This window comes from Anabrus simplex, chromosome 1, assembly GCF_040414725.1.
Source record: "Anabrus simplex isolate iqAnaSimp1 chromosome 1, ASM4041472v1, whole genome shotgun sequence".
Lineage (NCBI taxonomy): Eukaryota > Metazoa > Arthropoda > Insecta > Orthoptera > Tettigoniidae > Anabrus > Anabrus simplex.
This window is the reverse complement of record NC_090265.1, coordinates 432,661,727-432,688,034: the sequence shown is the minus strand read 5'-3', so window position 1 is coordinate 432,688,034 and position 26,308 is coordinate 432,661,727. Positions and strand designations below refer to the sequence as shown.

The 26,308-nt window shown below is 37.2% G+C and overlaps 2 protein-coding genes across 6 annotated transcripts in view; one reads left to right on the top strand and one right to left on the bottom strand.

Moving 5' to 3' along the window:
- Positions 1-26,308, top strand: part of LOC136856909 (protein nessun dorma) — a 210,385-nt gene that overhangs the window by 27,329 nt on the left and 156,748 nt on the right. For 4 of the 5 annotated variants that reach the window (XM_067135148.2, XM_067135145.2, XM_067135147.2 and 1 more), the window contains exons 4-5: positions 5,654-5,746; positions 17,986-18,210. In XM_067135148.2, the coding sequence (XP_066991249.1) occupies positions 5,654-5,746; positions 17,986-18,210 (318 nt within the window). The remainder of the gene's footprint in view (positions 1-5,653; positions 5,747-17,985; positions 18,211-26,308) is intronic. The other variant, XM_067135149.2, reaches the window with a different exon arrangement.
- Positions 1-26,308, bottom strand: part of LOC136856912 (apoptosis regulatory protein Siva) — a 136,339-nt gene that overhangs the window by 63,600 nt on the left and 46,431 nt on the right. The gene's annotated exons all lie outside the window — the stretch shown is intronic.

Genomic DNA, 26,308 nt, shown 5'->3' with positions numbered 1-26,308 from the left:
CAATTTGGATCATAGTGGCCATGACCGAGACAAAATGTATCTTTTAAAATTGTTAGCACCAACATTGAGAACAAGAGAGAATTGATTTTTGAGAAGACAGGCGAAGGAAAACTGCAGATACAATTTCAAGAAGAGAAGAGTTATTTGGAAATCAAACGACAAATTAATCTGAAGAAAGTCGAAGGAACGGCAATTATATACATCTACATGTATCATACAAGTATAATTCAATATTTAAGACCAAAAACAAGTTAAATAGAATAATAGAATTCTTCTAGAACAGTAGAAGGGAAAAGAAGAAGCTATTGAACAGACCTGACTTTTATAAAAAGGGTTTCATTAGGAAGCATATTAAGAAAACACAATCATATTGAAAATACCATTGAGTTAAACAAGATAGTCACATCAGACATTTTGGTAGTCTGTATAACAACTTAAACATAGATGTTATATAAGCCAATATAAAACAAGACAGTAATACAAGAAGGCTTTGCATCTGACAAAATGTTTTCGTTAATGTTGCCATTGATGCTTTCACGGCCCGTACTTATAGACATGATACTGTATAGGCTTTTGGGCTTATGCCATGTCAAGAAAATAAGGTCAAATTCTTTACGTTCGCAGAGAACTGTGCTCTGCGTCATCAGAAGAAATCTCGACTCGAGAAAGACTTCTTAAACAATGACTCTTTAAAATTTAGACATTATAATAGAAGTGGAACTGGTACGTTCATTCACCACCAGATGGCTCCTAGGACATGGCACAACGCTAGCGTTCAAAGCGGAAGCTGACTGAACCATCAGTATCAGTCTAAGATATTCACATAACATGTGTACATGACATACGACATTGACACAAGCCTGAAATGAAACATCTGGCAATGAGGAACGTACGAATTTGGAAAACACAGAGACGAAATAACAGTAGTGAAGGGAACTACCTACGTAAATTCTTAATGGCTGGCAACCCGGTATTACTTAATTGATAGCCGGTGTCCCTGTTGAAATTGTTAGGATTTCTACGTATTTCCACAGCTTCCCGTATAATCCTGGACCTGTAGTGTCTAGTGTGGGTAAGAGCTCGAGCATCTTGAAACATGACATTATGACCTAACGATAGAACGTCTTCAGCTATTGCCGTTTTGTCTGGTTGGTTGAGTCGAATATTACATTCATGTTCCTTGATACAGGTACCAATGGACCGGCATGTGTGGCCGATGTACACCTTACTGCAAGTACAGGGAATTTTGTATATCCCAGGATATAAAAGTGGGGACAATTTGTCCTTGGTTTTACTCAGACTATAAGCAGTTTTAGTGGTGGTGCCAAACACGGTTTTTATATTGTGTTTGCGGAGGACCTTAGCAATTTGATCTGCTGTGGTGTTGTGAATGTAAGGCAAGTAGGCAGTTCCCTTCACTTCATCCTTTTGTGAGCTTTGCTCGGTTGTTTCTCTGGGATGTAGGGCTCTATGAATCTGCAAATCGCTGTAACCATTACCCTTGAACGCGACTTTGAGCGTGTCCATCTCCACCGGGATATGTGATGGCTCACAAATTCGTCTCGCCCTCTTAGCGAGTGTCGTGAGAATGCCTTGTTTTTGTGCTGGATTGTGGTGAGAATCTGCATGACAATAGTGATTTGTGTGGGTAGGCTTACGATAGACGGTACGTCCTAAGAAGCCATCTGATTTCTTACTAGAACATCCAAGAAAGGAAGGCATTCGTCCGACTCCATCTCCATAATGAATTTTATTAAAGGATGTTGCTGATTTAGGTGGTTCAGAAATAGATGAAGTTTCTCAGGACCTTCTGTCCAGATCACAAATGCATCATCAACATACCTCCATCATATAATAGGTTTGACGGGCGCCGAAGCAATAGCCTCCTCCTCAAAATGCTCCATAAATAAATTAGCCACTATGGGTAAAAGTTTACTTCCCACAGCCACTCCGTTCTTCTGTTTATAAAAATTCCCACCCCACAAGAAATAGCTGGAAGTCAAGAAGTGGTAAAATAGCTTAGTAATGTCCTCAGGGAACAGGTGTTCAATGAGAGACATGACCGAGTCAGTCGGCACTTTAGTGAACAAGGACTTCACATCGAAACTCACCAAAAGTGTACTATCTCCCGGATGCAAGCTCACAGCCACGCGCCTCTAACCGCACGGCCAACTCACCCGGTTTTATCAGTGGTAGACACCTGCAGGTGTTTCTCTCAACACCCACTGGTGCACCAGATTCATGACCTAGCCTGGTGAAGTGATGCATGGCTTCCAAGCCACATTGGGATTGCGGGAAATGAACTTGCGGATAAAGCTGCAAAGGAAGCGGTACTTTTACCTCCAAGACCTATTAATGTTCTCAGCTACGTCGAATCATCTTCTCGTCCAGGGAATTGGAGTGGCTAGCTATCCAAACTCCCAACAGTCTAAGAGCAATTAAGAAGACAACCACTGTATGGCAGTCCTCTCTCCGGCCTTCATGGAGAGAGGCCATAGTATTGTGCAGGCTGAGGATAGGTCATAGACGATCTACGCACTCTTATCTCCTAAAGAGGGATGACCTCCCCGTGTGTTCTTGTTGTGCCAATTTCACCGTGGCCCACATTCTCACAGAGTGCGCCGATCTCTCTGGCCTAGGATGGAGCATCGGCCTGCAGGAAACACCGAACGCATATTAACCGATGACGCAACTACTGCTGATCTGAATCTATTAAAGAAACTAAAATAGTTTATGTTTGGTCCACCTTGTCAGTACACTTTTAATGACTGAAATTATTTATATTATCATACATGTTTCAGGTAAATATCCATTCCCTTCATCAGTGATATCAATTCAAGGAATAAAACAATGTATCATTTCAATCATTATAAGTTTATTGACAAGGTGGACCCAACATAAACTATTTTAAATAGTATTTTTAACACGTTGAGTGCCAAGCGACCCCATTTGGGTACGTGAGAGTAGTCAAGTTTTTGAACTTCACGTCCCCATATGGGGTCGTACGTTCGTTCTAAATCGAGAACTGTGCGAAGCCATTTGTGTGCGCAGTAAGTACGTGTTTTGAAGCTCTATAAAGTCTCTTCCTGCCATCTGCTGGTCATCTATTTAAGTACATGCATAGTCCACCTTCCATTCCTCAGTTCCTGTTTTGACGAACCCCATATGGGTACGTCAAGAGTGCTTTGTAGGGTGACAAAGTCATTGTCTATCTCGCACACGGATTGTTTATGTAAGTGTGCAGTGCTGTGAGTTTCCTTTTCTTTTTTAAGTCATTACGAGTAAATCGAACAGTAAAAGATTTAGTGCAGATAGTCTGGACGATATATCGAACAAGTCGGACAATGATGATGTAGACGAAGTATATAATGACAGTGATTTTGAACCCAGTACAGAGCAAATAGCAATCTTGCGCATTCATCCACATTGATGAATTAGTCTTCAGCATACGTATCCCCAGTGTAATCTGGGTTTCCAAGCCAGCTGTTGCAAAAATTATGACCATCTTCAACGATACAGTCACTGGTGTCCCATGTTGCACAATCATTGCTGCTAGGTTCTCTTACTCAAATTAAAAGTTATACAAACAAAATTATATACTTGTTCAGTATTCCGTTACTACTAATTCTTCTTATAATATTATTCTGTTACGTCCTAATTTACCAAATTCACATGATTTTCACTACTTTATATAACTATATTCTATACGAAAATTTCCTAACCTAGAATCGGAAAATAATCATTTACAAACATTTCCTGACCTAAAATCGGGGATCGTACATTTTTACGGCTCCAGTATGAACAAGCTAACACATCTCTCATAATCAACAGCATTTAACACGTCCCTGCAAAGGAAAATGTGAATATGACAGTGTCGGGACAGTAAGTACTGTGTAAGTACGGCCCCATATGGGGGCACGTGTACGTGTACAGTTCGTAATGACCAATACGACCCCATATGGGGTTGCAATATTTTACCTAATATACATAATAAGTTAACCTAATATATCATAAATACATCCTCATTTCAGCGATCATTTGCTTCGTTAAGCCTGTGAACGTTTTAGCACCAGGGAGTAACTCGATATTATTAGCTCATGGCACTAGACGGCAATCCTATGAAAATCTGTTTGGCACTCAACGTGTTAATAGATTCAGGCAAATCAATACAGGATGAAATAAATACCTGTTATGGTTAAGTTTATCAATACTGCTGATCTCGTCATCCACTTTATGTGAGTCAGTGGATTAATCAAGGGTATGTAAATTGCAAGTGTTCTGTTACTCAGGGAACTCATGTTCCCTTTTGATTCGTTTGGGATTTTTTGGCTTAATTCATTAATTTTTTGTTTTATTTTGTGTTTCCTGATTCCTTCATTGAATAAATAATTTTATATTTTAAATTTATTTTCCACTTAATTTGTTCAGAGTTGTACTTCCTCATAAAACAAAAATCACCACCATCACTGGAATCATCACTGCTCGGCTTCCTTTAGTCATAGGTGAATGTTTCTACACATAAACCTTTCTCAGAAATACTTTATAAAATGATGGAACCGCATCAAAATCCATCCAGTGATTCTTGAGTTTAGCCGTCACAGGCAGGCAGAATCGAGGACTTCATTTTATACCGTGTAGAGATAATGAAATAACTTTTTTAAGATTTCAAAGTATGAGTCATAGAATTGGGCGAGGTCTCCATACTAGTGGGATATAGAGTATTGTGGAAGCGCTAAGTTCATTCACAGAGGCTTGCAGACTGAACACTGAAAGGACTGTATGTTTAAATAGTTGTGATTTCTAGATTAGTATGGTGGTTTAATACAACTTAAGAAAAAGAGACAGCAGTGTTGAGTATGCTGACGTTTTGAATACCCTGTATATCTTTTCTTATATATTGGTATTATAATTATTTTTATTCAGTCTTCTGTGCTTTGTTTCTCATTCTATTAGCTCTTCAGTAATCTGTGCATTTATTTTCTTCTTCTCTTCTTTTGTAAATCTGTCCTTAGGCGGTTATCAACTGGACGCCATTCATTTTTCTCAATCCTGAGCATCTTCCTTCATTCTTGGTAATTTCTCCATTCTTTCATGCCTGTTAGCATTCCAAACTTTTCCTTCTTCTGTTTCCTTCTATTTCCCCTTCCATGATCCTCTGTAGTAGACAATTCCTTTACCGTGTGATCAACCCAAGATGTTTTCTTCATCTTTATCATTTGCATCAGGTTTTCCTACTTTTCTTATTACATCCTTATTCTGTCTGTCTATTTCACTTTCTACTCAACCAAAGCTTTCCAAGTACTTATTTTAGATTTGTGCTTTTTTCATTTCAGCTGCCACTTTATCCGTTCTTGCAGTTTTCCCCGTTTTCACTTTTTTTTTTAAACTACTAATTCCAGTTCCACCCTTGGCATAGTAACTAATGTCTTGTTTCTCTTTCTCTTTTTGGTTGACTTCTGGAAACTATGGCAAAAGATTACCTTTATTCAAAACTTTTCTAACTAATCTTACTGAAAAAATAATGAATTGAATAATATTTTGGTTAATGTTTTTACTCTTTTATCCATTAGCAGTCATTTGTAGAATTTAATTTATTGATGGAAGTTAATATGTATAGTTGTTCAAGATTGTGGAAAGTTGTTTTATATTTCAGATTCTTTTATGACTATTTGTGGCAACCGTGGGATATAGAAGATGATGACAAACAAGATTGGGCAACTGCTCACTTAGAAGCACGACTGTTACTGTAAGTAATTGGATTAAATTTTGGTGATGCAGTAGCGTAAAAGAGAGGTTGTGGTTGTTTTAAAAGAAATTTCGATTGGGTAATCATCCTCATACCTTAAGGGATATAATCTCGTACCTGTACCCTTTTCACGCCTGCCACTTTGTGCTTAAACTATTAATGATAAGTCTTCTATGGAGAATTTTGGTGTTTTTCTCTCCATGGTTTCATTTTTACCCTGAGATAATCATCAGATCCTCTTATCTTTTTTTTTTTCCTTATGCTTATAGCAGCACTGTATAATATGATTTTGGCAAATATATTCTTCTATAAAAGAGATGAACACTTGATTTTGTCATAGTAAGGGAGAATATGTCACAGTTTTTCCACTGTCACTTTGTTTTAAACTACCAATTCCACCCTTGGCATAGCGACTAATGTCTTATTCCTACTTGTCTTCTTGGTTGAATATTCTGGAAAGGATGGTGAAAACATGACCAGCATTCAAAAGTTTTCTAACTAATTTTAATGAATAAAATAAATAACATTTTTTAAAAATAAGCTTTTTTTTTGTTTTAGTATTGATTTTTTTATTTTTTTTTATTTTTATGATTTCAATGTATGAAGTGTAGAATTGAACAAGGTCTGAGTACTAATTGGATATAGAGTATTGTGGAAGCACATATGAGTGAAATCAAGTTTTCTATACTAATAAACTTTCTAACCTACTTTTATTTTTTCTATTTGTTTTACGTTGCAACGACACGGATAGGTCTTATGGCGAACCAATATTTTAACTTCCTTTTTCTTCTGCCTTATATTCTTTTATATCTAGTTTAATTACCGTATTTCCTCATGCATATTACCCCCTCGAGGCCGGGCTGAGTGGCTCAGGTGGTTGAGGCACTGGTCTTCTGATACCAACTTGGTAGGTTCGATTCTGGCTCAGTCCAGTGATATTTGAAGGTGCTCAAATATGTCAGCCTCATGTCGGTAGATTTACTGGCACGTAAAAGAACTCCTGCGGAATAAAATTCCGTTACCTCAGTGTCTCCGAAAATCGTCTAAAAGTAGTTAGTAGTACTTAAAAGCAATAACATTAATATTATTATTATTATTATTATTATTATTATTATTATTATTATTAGACCCCCTTGCATATTAGACACCCCCCTGGCTTTATGTGACAAAGAAAATGGAAAAAAAAACGGTCGTATACAAGATCCCCCCCACTGTAATTCGTCAGAGTAGGACAACTCTGCTTCAAAGCTGGTATAGGCCATACGGCAGCTCCAATGACCTCGCACAAATCAGTGAATAGTTTCGTCCGTCTGACCCACGCATTGAAAACACACTTCAGAGTTGTGTTTTGTAGTTAAGAAATGTCCACCTCTGTAGTGTACTGCAGCTCCAATGACGTTCCACAGATAGGTAAACAGTATCGTATGTCCGACCCACGCATTGCAGACATGCATCAGTCATGCGATGTATCTGTGTTTTACAGTTATGAATGTCCGCCAGCACAACATTTAGCACAATTATCTGCTGTTCTCGAGGGCCCAAGTTCAATTCCCGGTACTGACAGAGATTTAACTCATTGCGGATCGTGGACGGCGTAAGACGTTCAAGCTTGCTCTTATGCTGCGGGCCGTGGACGGCGTAAGACGTTTAATGTTCCGCGTGAAGCAATGCTGTTTATATTCGTCATCTATTCATTCTTACACCTTAGTCAGCGTTACTGGTTGTAGCAGGAAGTTGGTTGACCTTGTTGAGATAACCCTCGCGTTGAGTGGGCTCATGTTTATCTCAGCAGTTTTAGCTGGAAAATCTCAGAACTTCCTCGCGTGTCAAGTCGGTACTTGAGATTCCAATGCAGTGCATGTCATTCTTACCGAGTGTAATATAATGGCTTATAATGCAAAGTTTTATACGGAAGATTAATTATTAGATATTGTTCACAATGATTATTCTGGTGATGAACTTATTCCTGAAATAGACTCAGATAGTGAAAATGAGAGTGACGAGGAAATACCGATTCCCGAATCCGATAGGCTTATAGAGAAAAGTGAAGTGCCTGATACATATCATCCTAGTTATTGTCCACCCATTCCACCATTTACAGACAATTCAGGTATAAAAGTTCAAATAGAAAATAAGCAGGATATTTTGAATTACGTGAGTATTTTAATGAATGACGAATTTTATCAGTATGTGTGTGAGCAGACCAATCTATACATGAGTCAAGTGATAAGTGCAGCGCCCCGGCCTTTCACAAAGAATTCGATCATGCAGTCACGGAAACCGATTAGTCCAAAATCCTGATATAAAAATGTACTGGACCGAAGACCCTGTTATTCATACTCCAATATTTTCTAAAACAGTGTTCCGAATACGCTTCCTTCATATTCTTTCATTTCTTCACTTCGGTGACAGTAATCATTATGCCGAAAATACAGATAAGCTGTATAAAATTAGACATACCGTATTTCACGGCATAATCGTCGCACTTTTTATACCAAAATTTTCGAAAAAAATTGTAGGGTGCGACCATTATACGATGAATATTTAATACCAGTATTTGTATTACTCAAAAAATGTATTTATAACTAAATTGTATTGATACAAATTTAAGATGCACGTAATACTCGCGTTTATACATCAAAATAATTAAAGTAGTCTAAAACAAAATTCATAATTTTTCGCAACAATTCGGCGAACGTTTTTCCAACCTGAAAATAAAAATGAACGTATTAAGTTAATTTGTCATTAATTTGACTATTAAAGTTAAAATATTGCACTTGCAAAAAATTATCGCTTTGTTGTGAAATGCGGACTTACCGGTACGCAATTTATTCCAAATCTTCGGTGTCGCTATCGCAGGTTTCGCTATCTGATGCGCCGTCCTCGCCTCTGTTAATACCAGTATCAGATTCTTCGTCTCCCTGCCACACTGCGTCATCTTCGGAACCGTCTAGTGCATTCGAAATCCCAGTCCTTTTGAAGCTCTTGGAGACTAGTTCAGGTGGTATAAGATCCCAACTCTTCTTCACCCACGAGCATAACAAGTCCAAGGGTGGACGCCTGATATTTACGGCGGGCGTCAATTGCTGATCGCCGCTCATCATCCACTCGTAAAATCGACGTAAGTGGTCTTTAAAGGGTTTATTAACACATACGTCTAGTGGCTGCAAAGCAGATGTTAGGCCACCAGGAATGACTGTCTGTCGTGTCTTATTTGTAGTGAGAATTTGTTTCACTTCGTTCACGAGGTGACCTCGGAAACTATCTAAAACAAGCAGAGCTGGTTGTTTTAGTAGTGCACCAGGTCTTCTATTCCACACAGTTTTAACCCAGTCCAGCATGAGTTCTACGTCCATCCAACCCTTTGGTTGCACTCGTACATGAATTCCACGGGGAAACTGTATATTCTTAGGCATCGTTTTCCTCTTGAAAATGATGTAAGGCGGCAACTTTCTCCCGTCAGCTATAATGGCTAGCATTGCCGTGCATCGCAACTTCTCACTACCGCTGGTTTTCATTAATACACTCCGTGATCCTTTTAGCGCAATAGTGCTGTTGTGAGGCATATCAAAAAAGATTGGAGTCTGATCGGCATTACCGATTTGAGAAAGCAAGTACGAAGTTTCCTTGCGCAAACGTATGACAAATCGGTGAAAATTTACAATCTTGTCCGTGTAATTAGCAGGCAACTTTTGGCTTAGTGTTGTTCTCCTTCGCACTGACAGATTGTGTCGTCGCATGAACCCCTTAATCCACCCACGAGTCCCTTAAACTGAGTTACCGGTATGTTGTGTTTGCGCGCTACCTCCTGTCCCTTAATTTGTAACATTTCATATGATACACTGCAGCCATTGTTACGTATTTCACTGACGTACCTAAACACTTCTTTGTCAATTATAGGAAACTTCCCTGTTTTAGGACCTCTAAACGCGCGTCTAGAAGGGTTTGTGCTTTTTAGCTTGTTTTTTACTTTCCGCCAGTCACGCACCAACTTTTCACTCACAGAAAATTTTCTTTCTGCAGCTCTGTTCCCGCGCTGTTCAGCGAAGGCAATTACGCTTAGCTTCCGCAGAATAGTTTCTATATTTACCGATAATCGCTTATAAATGCTTCACACGTTAATGTTTTGCGATATAAATGACTTTCCGTAATTGTTCACTATTAAAACAAATTATTTCTGCAAACACCCAAAACACAAATTAAAAACTTAAATTCTCACGCACACATGTCTACAGTAATCACGTAAATCTGAAACAAATAAATGCATCTGTGATCTGTCCATTCCAGAGCAGCCAATACTGTTAGGCAGCAAGGAAGCATGCAACAATTTATCAGTTTAGCTCGTTGGTTGCGACACACTACTGCGCTTGCGCAAAGCTCGCATACCGGAGCTCTAGCTAGCGCGGTGTAGATCTACTGTATTGTTGACTGTATTCCGAGACGTCAGTAACAAACATTCATTTATTTCAATTTCTTTTAAACATGCGGTAATTAGGTTAATATTTCTTCCCAGTTATTGATGATTTTACATTACATTACTGACGAATTTATAAAATAAAACTTTAATAGCATTGGATAATAATTATCTTGACTGCTTGGATAAAAGTTTTCATCCCATGCCCGGTCACTTATGACGTAGTAGTAAGATAAGAGTCTAGCGATGACAACTGAGACATCGTAAATAATTCGGCTGAATAATTCCGTGGAAATCTGCGTTATCGTCTTGGATTTCACTTCGTGCGCAATAACACAGGAGCCGGCCCCATGGTGTAGGGGTAGCGTGCTTGCCTCTTACACGGAGGCTTCGGGTTCAATTCACGGCCGGGTCAGGGAATTTTACCTGTATCTGAGGGCTGGTTCGAGGTCCATTCAACCTACCTAGCCGGTATTTCCTGGCGACGTTGCCGATAAGCGATAACTTACATCCTTACGTATTTCAAATGGGAACTCATAATATGTAGGTGGTGAATAAATAGTACACTGTCTCGCGACCACGTTGTCAAACTGCCGATGGTCTACCGGTAAGCCATGCGTCGTACATATACCAGTATTATTTATTTATACGTTGTGCAACATGTCGCAAATGTGACTGTGTTGCCAAATTGCCCATAAGCCATACACGTATTTAAATTGCGCATTTATGTGCAACTTACGTTGCAGTTCCATTTACCTTTTAACCAGATTAGTGAACAAAATTTGGACGTGCGACGATTATGTAATTAAAGGTTTAAAGTCCGATTTTTGTATTGAAAATAAAGGATGCGACGATTACGCGGTGGCGACGATTATGCCGTGAAATACGGTATTTTGAAACCTGTCACACCAGATATCACACCTTAAATATTTACAAGAAGTAAGCACAAAGTATCATTTTTCTAACATTTATAGTTTAGGAGTAATTGTAAATTGTATTAAGTGATTCACATCTAGAGGGCCGGGCATGAAAATGCCCGGTCCAGGCATTCAAGTGTCCCGCTCAGAAGCAGGTACTGAACGTGTTAAGAATGGCAGGAATGTTGGTATGCAGTAAAATCATACATGTAGCTCACCTCCATTAGGGGCGTGCCATAAAGAGTGACACCACCTCGGAATGAGTTAAGAAATATTTACGGTTGTTGTTATTAAGTTATGAATCTCATTATAAAACCATATTGGATTTCAGAATAAGAAGTTATTATATTAATAAAACCACCTTTCCAATACACAATAGTCCTTTATATTTAGGATAAAACCATTAATAGAAATTACAAGTAGGACATATTTCGCTCAATCTTAGTGAGCATCATCAGCTAAAGATAACTTAATCCATGGTGGGTCAGGGCCCTGGTCCCGGTATATATAATGAAAAAACGTCTAAAATTACAATTATAAAATACGAATTTTAACAATTTAAAAATAATCAGTAAGATTATATTATGTCTATTAAAACAAATATTGATCTTTAAAATTGCTTAAAATGTAAGTGGAATGAATGACTTGAAAATGTTACTATAATATGTAGTGATTAATTGTTCGTATAAAACAATGACCATAATAATCTTCGCTCAATGGCATTAGACTGTTTGTGATTAAATACAGTTATTCACATAAGGGTGAGCTCTTGTAATGAACTATGATGTTTCATAAAATAAACATGATGAGGAATGTTAAAATCACATATATTGGTTGAAAAACGAACAGCACTGATGGATAAAACGTCGTCTGGATCGGCGTAAATAACCTTATGGGACTCCCTCGCGTTGTGTTTCAAACATTATTTATGTAGTAGTATGTTAATATTGGACTTCAAATGGAGAACTACTGATCTCGTGGGTAAAAGACATAAATCGGGTGTATCCTGTAAAAAAAGAAGAGAAAAGAACAGTATGTGTGTCAGTTGCTGGAATTTAAAGGCTGTACTACTGTAAGGAAATAATTGAAGGCGCTTACCCGTGTGTTAATTGAGGGGAGATTAGTCCCTTGGTTGTTACGGAGGTTTGATGGTCACTGACTTGCTGCTACGTGTGTTGTACGAATGCGATCGTAGAGGTGGGGAAGATAGCAGGAAGGGGAAGGAAGGCGGGACGTTACGCGAGTTATCAGCCATTGGAGGGGATGCAGTGCTAGGAGGCGTTGTAGGTGTGGCTACTGTTGCTGTTGTTACTACAGGAAGATTGAAAGCATGTTTATAATGGAAAATCTTCATGAAATTTTTAGCATTGATTCCAAAGTTAGCAATTACATTGGGGATTTGCTCAATTATGGGGCTATTAATGTCCGAGACATCATTTAAATTACTATTTTTATTAAAGTACCGGTCCAAGGAAATGTAAGCATTTTCATAGCCGGTCATTAGACTGCTTTTATTTATGTATTTGAGTATTTGCATATATTGATCGATAGTACTGAAATTATGCCCCGTGTCCCTCATATGAATACTCATGGCGGAAGCTTTTTGTGTTTCAAGGCATTATAATGTTCTAAATACCTTATTCTAAAGCTACGGGCAGTTTACCCTATATAAGAAAAATTGCACTGTGTGCATCTGAGTCTATATATTCCTGAGTTTGAGAATCTGTCGTAAATTGTATTAACAGAGATGGCTAAGATTTGTGGATGACACGTTCGCGATCATAGATAAACAACTGAATAATAGTGACAACGTACTCAGGCTCCTTAACAACCTTAACCACAATATTCAGTTTACTAAAGAGGACGAGGTCAACAACTCCTTAAACATTTTAGACTTAACTTTGACTAGAGATAAAGCTAAGTTTATTTACCAAATTTACAGGAAACCATCTGCCGCTCCTGTAACAATAAAAAGCAAATCCTTACACCCCCACTCCCATAAACAGGCTACATTTTACAGCTTGGTTCACAGGGCCGTGAACATTCCTCTTTCTAATGCTAATCGAGAAAAAGAGCTACGTTTCATCAAAGAATTAGCCATGATGAATGTTTATAAACCTGATATGATCACCAGAATCATAGGTAAAATTAGATCAAAGAGTACAACCACATTAGTTCCCAAAGAAAACCCCAAAAAAAAAAAATTTTTGCTATTTTTACTTTCACCAACCCATCTATTCACAGTGTCACTAAACCATTAAAAAAGCACAATATTAACATTGCATACCGGACCCGCAACACCAACTGTAATATTTTTTTCAATTCCAACTCCGTTAATACAATTTATGACAGATTCTCAAACTCAGGAATATATAGACTCAGATGCACACAATGCAATTTTTCTTATATAGGGCAAACTGGCTGTAGCTTTAGAATAAGGTATTTAGAACATTGTAATGCCTTGGTATCCTTGGTTAATGTGGAAAATGATTTTTTCTCAATTTTGCTAATAATTTTATCTACAAATTGCCTGTTGAACCCGTTTCTTTTTGCTATAAAATAAATAGTATCCAATTCATTTTTATGATCTGCTTCTGACATGGGTATATTATAAGCTCTATAAATCATTCATACTATAAAAGGAGGCCCTCTTATGTGCTGCCGGGTGTACAGAATTTTGTTTAATTACGTTTGCCGTTTGAGTAGGTTTCCTAAATATTTTAAACCTAAGTTTATTAGAGTCATTAATAATTGTAATGTCAAGAAAGTTTAATGCTTTATTATTTTCACTTTCGAAAGAAAATTTAATATGTGAATCCATATTGTTTAATTGTTCTAATACCTCCTGTCCATTAGTAATGCTATGGTCAATTATTGTAAACATATCATCTACGTATCTCAACCAGCTTATTATTCCTTTAATATTGTTAATTTTGCTATTTTCAAGAAAATCCATATAAATTTCCCCATAGGAAGACCTTCCTGTTTATATATTTGACCGTTGAAAGTAAAGTAATTATTAGCGACGACGAACTCCAAAATATTTATAAAATCGGCTATCTCTTGCCTACTCAAATTACTGTATTTAAGTAGATTATTCTTTACAAGATTTATCGTTTTTGATACTGGAATATTCGAGAACATATTTTTGACGTCGAATGAATACATCTTATGTTTCGATTGTATGTTTAAATCTTTAATACGATCGCAAAATTCTTTGGAATTCTTAATAGACCTATTACCCTCAAATCTATAATGTTTTCTAAGAAATTGTGTATAAATCTAGACGTCTTATATATAGGGCTATTTCTGAAATTAATGATGGGTCTTAGAGGTATATTCTCTTTATGCACCTTCGGTAGTGCCTTAGCCGTCGGAATATCCGGGTTCATATTAATAAGTTTTTGAGACTCCCTTTCATTAAGGATGAAAGAAGATTGTTTAAGAAGTTTCTCCGAATGATATTCGTCGGGTCTTTTTTTATCATTTTAAACGAGTTCTCTGCGAAAAAGGTTTCGGTTTTCTGTATGTATGATTCTTTATTCATAATGACCGTCGCATTCCCCTTGTCCGCCTTAGTCACAATCAAACCATTCTCCTTAATTTTCTGTTTCAATGAATCTATTGTTTGATTATGATGTGTAGAAAGTCTATCTTTGTTATTATTTATTAAATTAGAAAGTTTTTTCTTTATATTAAATCTCGTCTCTGTTTGGTTCTCTATCGGTAACTTTTGTATTGCACTTTCGGCTTCCGCCGTGATCGTAATCGCGTCTTTAAGTTTAAATTGAACGGGCCAATTGAATTTGGGACCTTTCTCCATAACACTTATTTCGGACTTATCAAAACAAGTCTCTGAAAGATTAATAACTGGCTCTTGAAATACAGTAATGGTTGAATGAGTCTGATTATTATGATCCTTAGATGAGGGAGAATCAGTCTCAGTTCTCTTACTATTGCGCCTAAGTGTATTAGATCACATTTTAACGGCATTTTATTCTTCAGTTCATTCATATTTTCTCTTTCTCTTTCTTTTTCTTTTTAGGCCCCTATTGTCAACATACAATCAGGTTCAACTTGCATCAGTATAACTCCACCTCCTAATCAAGAAATCTATTACAATGTGGCATCACCAGAACACTGTTTTATGTACAATATGCACATAATTTTATTTGCATAGCCACTTAAGGAGTTTTATAATTGAGAATTCGTTGTTTTGAACAACAGTTTTTACGTATGATTTTAATTGGACTTCATGCTTCATATCATGTTCACACCGCACCATTTTAACATTGAAGATTGACAAGACGCTATCACGCCGCGTCACAGTATACGAAGACTTTGCATTTACTTATTTTAATGTGTCCTTGCCTTATTTTTAATGTTATGTATTTGTGACTGAAGATGTCCTATAAGAGGACGAAACATGTTTCACGAGTGTAATTTAATATAGTCCTTGTAATAAAGACAATTACAGTATTGTAAAGGTGGAATTATAAAATCTAAACTTTCACAAGTTGATTGTAATATTAGACGTTTTTTTGTTATATATACCAGGATCAGGACCCTGACCAACCATGGATTAAGTTATCTTTAGCTGATGATGCTCACTAAGATTGAGCGAAACATGTCCTACTTGCAATTTCTATTAATGGTTTTATCCTAAATATAAAGGACTATTGTGTATTGGAAAGGTGGTTTTATTAATATAACTTCTTGTTGTTATTAATATACAGCAGGTGAATTCATTAACAGTGTGATTGTTTAATATCTCGTAACTCAGACCAATATACATATTTTTTTGGAGGAGTAGGTTTAAAACGTGAAAGAAACCACAATCCAATCATGATTTTTTTTTTTTTTTAACTCATCAACATACCTAACAAATAATAATATTATTATTAGTTTTACGTCCCACTAACTACTTTTACAGTTTTTGGAGACACCAAACAGATCGTACTACACATGAATAAAAACATGGAGAAAACAAATGTACGAAATTTAACATTATGATAATAAAGCTCATTACATACACACTTTCAAATATCCATAATATTGCAAGCTTTCCTGGTTTCTCCCCCCTTTGTAGAACTTCTGACACTATCCGGACACTTAGAGATAACATACCTAACTTAAACAGTGCATTACAAGATATTAAATTAACACCTTTTCACTGAATTTTGTCGCAGTGAGTTGTTTTTTGCTCCGCATATTGATGTAAATATTGTATATTTGTGCTAATTTTGTTTCCCTCTAGGCTCTCTTTTGTTTGTTTTTTCATTTGCTCCATTATGTTTTTTAGCAATTTTTCAACTTATATTATGTAAATTATTTCAAATCTCCCCTCATTTTTCACCGAAGATGGCTCAAACGAGCCGAAACATGTTTGAATTTGTTTACTCCGTCTAATGACGGAATATTTATTGTATTGAATTAGGAGGATACTCTCATTTTTCACCTTTGTAAAGTTAAACAGTGCAGTCTCTCTACTGTATCTCATTTACAGCTGTTTAGGTCAATTCTGATGCGATCAAATCAAAATCAATCTCATGTCCTCACCCTCAGTCTGAGAGGGAGTCACATATGAAAGTATGACACAGACACAAGCCTGGAATGAAACATCTGGCTATGAGGAATGTACGAATTTGGAAAACACCGAAACAAAATAACATTAGTGAAGGGACAGGGAAGGGAACTACCTACGTAAATCCTTAATGGCTGGCAACCACATATTACAGTGTCCCTGTTAAATTGTTAGGTTTTCTACATAACTATATAAAATCCTAACTATGTAACTAGAATGAATGAAAATTCCCTAACCCAGTCTTCACATAAGAAAAGTCGTTTGGTGAATTACCGTTGCGTTTCTAGGGTAAAGTTAAGAACTATGCAATTTAGTACAATTTTACACATGATGTGTCACTACCTAACCTAGATTTCTGTATACAGTGTAGAATTCCGTAATGAAGCATGGGTACATCAGCTAGTATGTTAAACTTAACAGTATTGATTACTTTTGTGTGTTACTGACAGCATCGTATCAGTAACATGTGACAATTGTAAATGTGTGACACACTGCCAGCTCAGCACAGGGATGTGATCACAGCACGCATATCTCCCAGATGTTTATCGAGCTGACTACAGTTTAGGTTGTTATCTCAGCATGTAGTGCAGTTATTGTTTTAAAGGCACATGGTTCTTGTTTCAAGTAATTGGAGTTAGCACATACAGGCTAGATATTATAAAATTCCAATTAATATTTCCACACCACATGATGTAAAAAGCAACAGCATCACCATCTGCTCCCATTCAGTCTTCATACATAATGTTACACCATTAAATTCTATCACAGCCTTCAGTGAATTTGTATTGAAATCACTGCTCATTTTAACTGTGTTTTTGCACAATATTTACCTTGCTTGATTTGATGGTCGATGTGCTGGTTTCAGCCCCTGTTGTAATATTGTACAAGTCAAAAGTCGTACTGACAGTAAGGCAGCATCTCTTTGTTATTATGTCAGTACATCTCTAATGATAGTTTAAATGGCTGCAATATATCTCCAGGTCTTTTTAAAAAATTTGTCGGAAAATGTTTCGCATAATAGCCACACCAAATATTCTGGGACTGTGAATTGGCAAAAAAAGGCTGATATGCGAGTAAGTATGATACTGTGTTTTGTTGGGAGATTCTGAATGCACCATAAGAGGTCTTCAACATGCCAACAAAGATACGGAGTACCAGTATTTTTGCCCGTCCTTCAAAAATAGACTATCTCAGCTAAGATTGAATCTGTAAATTTGCTCACACTACCACTAATTCACCAAGGCAGCTTTCTCGTTCAGATAGCCTTCAATAATAACTAGTTCAAGGTTTGACTAAACTGGAATTTTATTGTTTACTCATACAGGTACCATGATATGCAGTCTGGAAGAGTGTCTCTTGAAATGGTGAAACATATTCAGTCATTACTTCAGGAAGCCCGTTCGCTTAATTATAATATAGAAAGATTAGAGGGAGAGGTTGATGATAAGGATGATATAGAGGCTGAAATATTCTGTAAGTTGATGGATATGCATGGTCGCATGGATGCAATCAAGAAAGAGTTTGAAATGCATGAAGATCCACAAATGAGGTGAGTATGTTTTTAAAGCGACTTGTATTAACAAATTAATGATAAAAGTAAGTTATCACAACTTGGCAGAGCACGCCTCAGTCACAGCATATGCTATGAAATATACTACAGTGAAATTTCTGTGAATGGGCTCCTCAGTAGCAGACATCCGTAATAGATTATTTTTTTAGGTCCGTGATAAAATCTCATACTGTTTATTGATACTTAACACTTCTAAAGTCGAATGCTCTTTATTGTAGATATGGACACACAACAGCCTGTAGAATTTCCAATTAAATCTCTCCTAACAGGCATGTGTTTTTAAAATAAATCCATATGTGCATTGGTATTGTATGAAAACACTAGCATGCTGTACTTTTCACACAGGCAACACTTTAAGGGATCGCAGTTAACTTCTGGTGCTGATTGTATTTCTTGGATGGCAGTGCTGAGCTATGCTCTCACCTGCTGTAGTGTTCCAAATACTTGAAATGCTCAATGATGCAGGCATTTGTACTCTCACTACCAAGTCACTTTTAAATTGAAACATAGGCTATGGAAATGTTCAGCTTTACTGTACAATACATACTTTTGATAGGGTTCTGAGAAAGTGTTGACCTCTTAGTGAAATGGTTGACATAATAGGCCACAGTGCCAGAAACTATGAAAAAGGTGTAAATTTAACAAAAGACTATACCCGTTAGTCCCATTTCCTGGTATGGTGTCAGGAACAAGGTGAGATGAAATTATATGGCATATTTTTATGCCCTCTCTGACACCAGCTTCGTTTGTGGAGGTAATGAAAGTAAAATGAATGATCGTGAATGAAAGGCGGTAAGGAGGTGGAAGGAATCGCTGTGGCCTTTGAATAGCTACTGTTCCAGCACTTGCCTGGAGTTGAAAATTTGAAACCACAGAATTCTCAGGACAGCCAATGGATTTCGAACCCACTTGTCTCCCGAATGCAGGCTCCATAGCCATAGCATGTTAACATGCATGACCACTTCACTTGGCACAAGTCTTAATTGTTCATAGTGAATATATCACTACTAAATCGAAATGTACAAAACAAACATCAAGTTTTTATTATTTTTCTGCTGATTGTTACATGTATAGTACAGTGGAACCTCGATTCTCCGTTTTTGGAGGGACCATGGAAAAAAAACCGTACAACACGGGAAAACGGGAAATGCGGGAAAGAATGAACCATCAACAATTTGGCTAAACATTACAAAAATGAAATATGTATACTTATAATCTACAAACGTCCCTAAACCAAACCAAACTACAGCCCTAATGGGCCTTCCACCTACCAAGTGACCACCCTCGGTCCGAAGGCCTGCAGATTACGAGGTGATGCATTGTCAGTGTGACGAATCCTCTCGGCCGTTATTTCTGGCTCTCTAGACCAGGGTCTCAATCTCACCATTAAATAGCTCCTCAATTAAAGGTAATCGTAGAATAAGTGAACCTGGAACCAGCCCTCATATTCAGGTAAAAATGCCTGACCTGGCCAGTAATCGAACCCGGGCCCTCCGGGTGAGAGGCAGGCAAGTTAGACCACGGGGCTGGCTTCAAACATTAATTACCGGTACGCAACTTAAAAATCTCGAAACTTTACATTCAGTTTTACCGGGGAAACTTCGTCAGTTTCCTCTGAAAACTTTGTCAGATTCCTTTGAAAACTTCTTTCAGTTCAGCAACTTTGATCAGCCAAACTCTTCTAAAAATCTAATACCCGTAACGTCAAGCCAAACAACAATAGACCACAAATAGTTTCTAATTCTCTAATCTAATAAAATGAAGCACATTAGATACAAAAGCCAACATGATGGTGAAATCCCTTTTTTCTTTTTTTTTTTCTTTCTTTTTTAAGTATCTTCCATTGTAATTTGGTCACCGGTATACTGTTCCTAGTCAGTTTATGGAAATCTTGTACCGCGTAAATTAGGCCTACATCGACTTTTAAAGGTTATATTGAACTCCTGAATATGGTCTCGAATGTAAGTATCGATCCTCAAGTTCACGAATGCATTATATTCAATTCTGCCCGTCACTAATTACAATCAAATTGGAAAGAGAAAAAATATCATTAACACTTCCAAAATTACGATTATTCGCGACCTTGAGCTCAGCGGGAGAGTGCGCTCGCTGTAAAAGTCTGTACGAGTGCAAAATGATACAAAAACTTGAAATTCCTAATCTTATATTAGGACGAAAACAGTAATAGGCAATCCCCAAACCTCCCATGGCTTTATGTATGTAAGGTGCAACATCTGTTCTGGTCTCGATAACATAATCATATACGATAACACTAAAATGCTAAATTTGTGTTACCGGTACTTAAGAAGGAGCAGTTTTGATTCCTGCCTGAAAGCCCAGTGACTCTACAGTGCCCTGAGGGAAATGCTGAAAACCTGTTAGGCGATACGCTTGAAAAAAGTAAAAAATAAAAATCTAATCCTGGACATGATGTAGACGCTTTGCAAGTACGAATATTTGATGAAACTCATTCCGTCTTCAAATAGAGGTGTCTAAATGGCACTCTGTGTCCTTCCAATTGTTGTGGGTACTCTCTGCTTTATGATTTCCAAGGATTCTCTAAACAATACCACCCGAATGCGATGCTAAGATGATCCCTTATGCAAGTTCACCGCCGATCGCTTTTCCAGTACAGTACTTTCTCAAATTACCGCAATGACAGGACGCCAACATCAAAAGATCCGTAAATATGCCGTAGCCGTCCTTTCGTAAGATACAGTTTCATCAAAGTCGCGTGATCGAGAATTTAGCGTTGATGGGACTGAAATTTCTGGACGGTGGATCCCGGAAATCGTTTCTTCGAGGAATGGATAATGCAAGATTTTTACAACGTGATTTAATTAGAATGCTCGCGGGACCACGTAATTTGAGCGAATAATACGGGAAAATGTAGTTTCCGGGAACATATAATCGAGGTTCTACTATATTTAATTGAAGTTCCAATAACTCAAACATTAATCCTAAATTGTAATGCTCGTCGCCATAAGACCTATCTGTGTCGGTGCGACGTAAAGCCCCTAGCAAAAAAAAAAATTGTAATGCAGTGTAATAGTGTATGGTGTACAGTGTGCTCAGTACTGAACAGGTTTCCAGTGTAACATTTTTTCTCTTCCATATGATGTATCACAGCAGCAGTGCATCTCCATCTTTCTCCTGTTAGTGTAGCACATTGCACTAATGTACAGTAGTACTATATTTAGAGTAATTTATAATTTTGTATTACATTCATAGCATGCATTATTTATTTATTTATTTATTTTATTTGTTTGTTTGTTTGTTTGTTTGTTGACAGTATGAAGTTACACAGGCCTTAGCTCAATTACATTGTTTCTTGACATAACCAGTTTAAATTGCAAATACATCAAAACAAATATTATTATTATTATTATTATTATTATTATTATTATTATTATTATTATTATTATTATTATTATTATTATTATTATTATTATTATTATTTAAATAACATCAATTGATAGAACTAAATTCAGATCTTAAAGGAATTTTCCTTGGACGGTAAAACAAGAGCGATCATCCAACAGGCTCACCAATACCATCTCAAAAGTGAAGTTCAGGGGAGAGACTTCAGATGCCTTTGAAATATGGACGGCAGTTAGGCAGGGAGATGGCCTCTCACCTCTGTTTTTCAACTGCATTCTTGAGAAAGTTATCCATGAATGTCGCAGAGAAATGAGTTATCATGGAGTCGAAAGCGGAGTCAGACTAGGCCACAAGAACAAGAACCTTTCAATTGACTGTCTAGCATTTGCAGACAGTCTTTCAGTTTTCGCTGATTCCTTGGATGTGGCCACAAAACAGATCAACCAGCTTCAAACTCAAGCTGCAAAGGCAGGCCTCCAGTTCTCTTTCGAGAAAACGAAATTCATTACCAACATTAAACTGGCTAGAAGTGACTCACGGAAAAGTCAAGCGGGTTGAAAAATTTAAGTATCTTGGTGAATGGATAGAACCTAACATGTCCGAAAAAGAAGCCTTTGCATCATACATGAATAAAATTGAAGTGTCTTACCATATGACTAAAAATGTCTATAACAAAAATTCTATATCTCTGAATACAAAATTCAAACACTAATGCACTGTAATCCGGCCAGAGGCTCTGTATGCAGCGGAATGTCTCGCCATGAACAAAAAAGGCATGAAGGAGAAATTGGAGGCTAAGGAAAGGAAGATTTGGAGAAAAATCGTAGGTCCAGTCAAAGATAATGGCGAGTGTAGGAGACGGCACAACCAGGAGTTGTACATGCATGTAGAGAAAATAACCAATGTGATGTGGAAAAGGAGGATTATTTTTTATGGGCACAGAGCCCGAATGAAGTCAACATGGTTAACCAACCGCATTTTCACTTTCCTCCACGTGAAAAAGGCAAAGAGGGTCTGGTTCAGTGAGGTACAGAAAGATCTGCAGGAGATTGGGGTCTCATTTGAAGATATCCAGGAGTGTGACCCACTTAAGAAAAAAAACCAAGAACATCAGAGTTTTGAACCAAAGCCGAAGCTGAAAACTGGAAAGGCATGGACGAAAGAGCGAAAGGAGCAACACCGTCTACGAATGAAGGAATACTGGACCAACATTAAAGCTCAAAGGAAACAGTTGAAATGACGTGGTCCTTAGTTGGCCGAAACGAAACAAGAAGAATAATTTAAATAACAATATTGATAAGAACAGGATAGAAGATTAAAACTACAAAAAAAATAATAATAATAAATATAGGCTGCAGATTAACCATAGAAAATATTAAAAGTCCAACACCATATTTCCTTTTTCATGAGAATATTTGTATGAAAGTCTTCTTGATGTACATTCATTGAGTCTTGAAGTAAATGGTGCAAATGTTAAGAACTTCAATGAAAAATTATTTTGTTTTACCATTGATTGAAAAAGATCGGTCATTAAAATAGCTTAACCAGTCTTAAGACATAACAAATTTTAAATCTAAAGAGAACATGAAGGAACTTCAAACTCTGTTTTTTACGTAGTAAAATGCATGTCTTCTCTAACTTAAAAAATTGTGGCTGGATTCAGTCTGCTAAGTATTCTACAGCAAGTTTTTACATGAAAATGAGGCGGGCACCGTGTTTTCCGGGGTGCTAAACGATGTTCTTGGTTCAAAATGGGACCTCTGGCGACGTGTATTATGTGTGTAATCAGATGTCTTAACATGATAGGATACATCTTAAAACACCCAGGACTTGTTCAGTTGGTCTTTGAAGGAAGTGTAGGCGGTAAGAATGGTACGGGTAGACCAAGGTATGAATATGACAAGCAGATTAGAGCAGACTTAGGATGCAATAGTTATGTAGAAATGAAAAGGTTAGCACAGGATAGGGTGGCATGGAGAGTAACATATCCACATACTCGTCGCTGGAATACATCTCGAGGCAGTGAATAAACTTTGTGAATTGCTTCGAAGGAGGGGAGTTCGCACAGTTACATACTTACCTGCCATTGCATGTTATTATCGTTCGAATGGGGCATACTTTGCCCTACCTGTGGTCTACGAAGCTTGGCACATGTATGGCGTAGCTAACTGGCCACAGACCATCTTATCTTCTTTTTTTTGCTAGGGGCTTAAGTCGCACCGACACAGATAGGTCTTATGGCGACGATGGGATAGGAAAGGCCTAGGAGTTGGAAAGAAGCGGCCATGGCCTTAATTAAGGTATAACCCCAACATTTGCCTGGTGTGAAAATGGGAAACCACGGAAAACCATTTTCAGGGCTGCCGACAGTGGGATTCGAACCTACTATCTCCCGGATTCAAGCTCACAGCCGCGCGCCTCTACGCGCATGGCCAACTCGCCCGGTCATTTCCTTATCCTCATCCAACCCAGCACCATACCCAATGAAACGATACATACAGTCTTTTACAGGGTCAAATAAACAAATCAGTCACTGGAAGCTATCAAGTATGCAACCTTACCCCATCCCAGGCATCTGGCTGTTAAAAAAAATTCTTATGTGGAATTCGAACCTCCGACCTCGAGCACTGTCCGCTATCACATATCTCCCCACTCGCTTGCCATGTGAGCTACTGCGACACTTGACCTACGGCACCCACTTCCCAACCTGTACAGTACCTGCTCCCGGTCTGTGCATCCACCTCCTGTTTTAAACTACATGTTCTGCATGTCTGTACTCGTTTTACAGGTTCATTCGAGGTACCCATAGTGAATTAATAGTGGGGCTCATGATTCCTGCTGTCTTCTAGCCCGTAAACACATATCTCATTATATTATCCCAATTTAGGAAGAGGGACCAATGTCTTTCAGAATTGTAGTAAATGTGAAGTGATGCATAAAACTTGATCGCAAGGCGCTGTAAAATGCTGTAAAATAAGTAAAAAATGACTTTAAAATATTTGACCAAACTGAATTCTAGTGGCTGTATAATAATGGTTTTACAATATATGCCTGTTCTATTTGCTGTAGAGCTCTTGTTTTTACAAAAATAATTATCTCCTAATTTACTTGTAAGTGTACATAAAAAATAGACATAATGATTTGCTGGATGTAGTGCAAGCATTTTGCTTCCGAAGATCCTGGGAACACGTGGGGTTTTTTTTCCACACTTGTTACGGCTTTCAGATGTTTTCCTCGTTTAATGTACTGTTGTACAACAAACTTCCTTTCTGCACTCACTTTGACGCTGCACAATTTACAAAATAAAACATGTCCATCTGTTGTAAACATGTCGTTTCCAAATTTATTCACTAGATGAATTAAAAATACACTCTGTGGTGGTTTCAGTTTTGGCATTTTTCTTGCACAGAACTACTTGGGAGGATAATTCTCTACTGAAGCAAAATTTATATAACTCTTTCCAATCCCTTCTCGTTTCAGTTTATTCTTGGCCTTGAGGTACGCGGTTGTGAACGACTGCCTGTAGGGGCGGGTGCGAAGGCTGGTGCATTCCTTGTGCTTGAGACACATTAGGAAAGACTTTCTCCTAATTATCAGAGTTCTGTGTTGTGTTCCTGCACATATCTTGGAAACACAAGACTCACAAGTATAAATCCTTTTCTTATCCTTTCTTAGTCACCCACTGCTGACCAGTTTGCTTGATCATGAAAGATATTTAGCAAAATTAACCAAATGTAAGAAAAATTTACAATTGTTTATTTTGTTCAGCAATAAAGAATACATGCATTTTTTACAAATAAAATGATCTAAAAATTCTTCAAAATTCTATATATTCACCTAAAACATTCTTGAAAGTTGAAATAATGACTGACATCCCAAATCGGCAAAAAATGCAAAAGAATGCAAGATAAGTTGTTATCGTTTGTTATATCAGAGTACGAATTTCTGTACTACTGAACAACATTCTAATGCAAAGGGAAAAAAATGACATTTCAACAACATGTGCCTCCTATTGATCACCAAAGAATTTAATGTGTCATAAAAATGTCTGCAGTCAATATTATTAAACACAGGCACCTTTATAGGCGGTAGTTTTACATTAGTTTTATTTCTTATTGAAAGGATTTTATTATCCACCTAATCAATACATTGACTAAACTGATTGTCATTAATTCATTTAGGGCTAGTTTCGACTGCTGAACTGGTCATCGTCAGCTACTTTATAACAAGAGAGTACCTAAAAAGGACAGAGCAGTCTTAAAGTTAAAATAAGATGTCTTATTAAAAAGTCAACTGGGACCATAAATTCTTCCAAGTTATGAACACACTAAGTCAAAAGGAACACATATACAGAGGAGTTATTCACAGCTATGTGTAGTCCACCTATGGATCTTCAATCTTGTTGAAAAATTATTAATATGAATAACAACAGTATCATTTCATTGGTCCATTGAACACACATAAAAATATAAAAAATGTGCACATGTACATGAAATTGAGGGTGTATTATTATTATTATTATTATTATTATTATTATTATTATTATTATTATTATTATTATTATTATTATTATTATTATTATTATTATTATTATTATTAGGTTTGTTACGACCCCTGAGGATCACGAGTGACTTGTTCAGTACGTCTTCTTTCTTCCCAATACCTCTTCATTCTCTCACTCCTTCTCTTTCTCTCA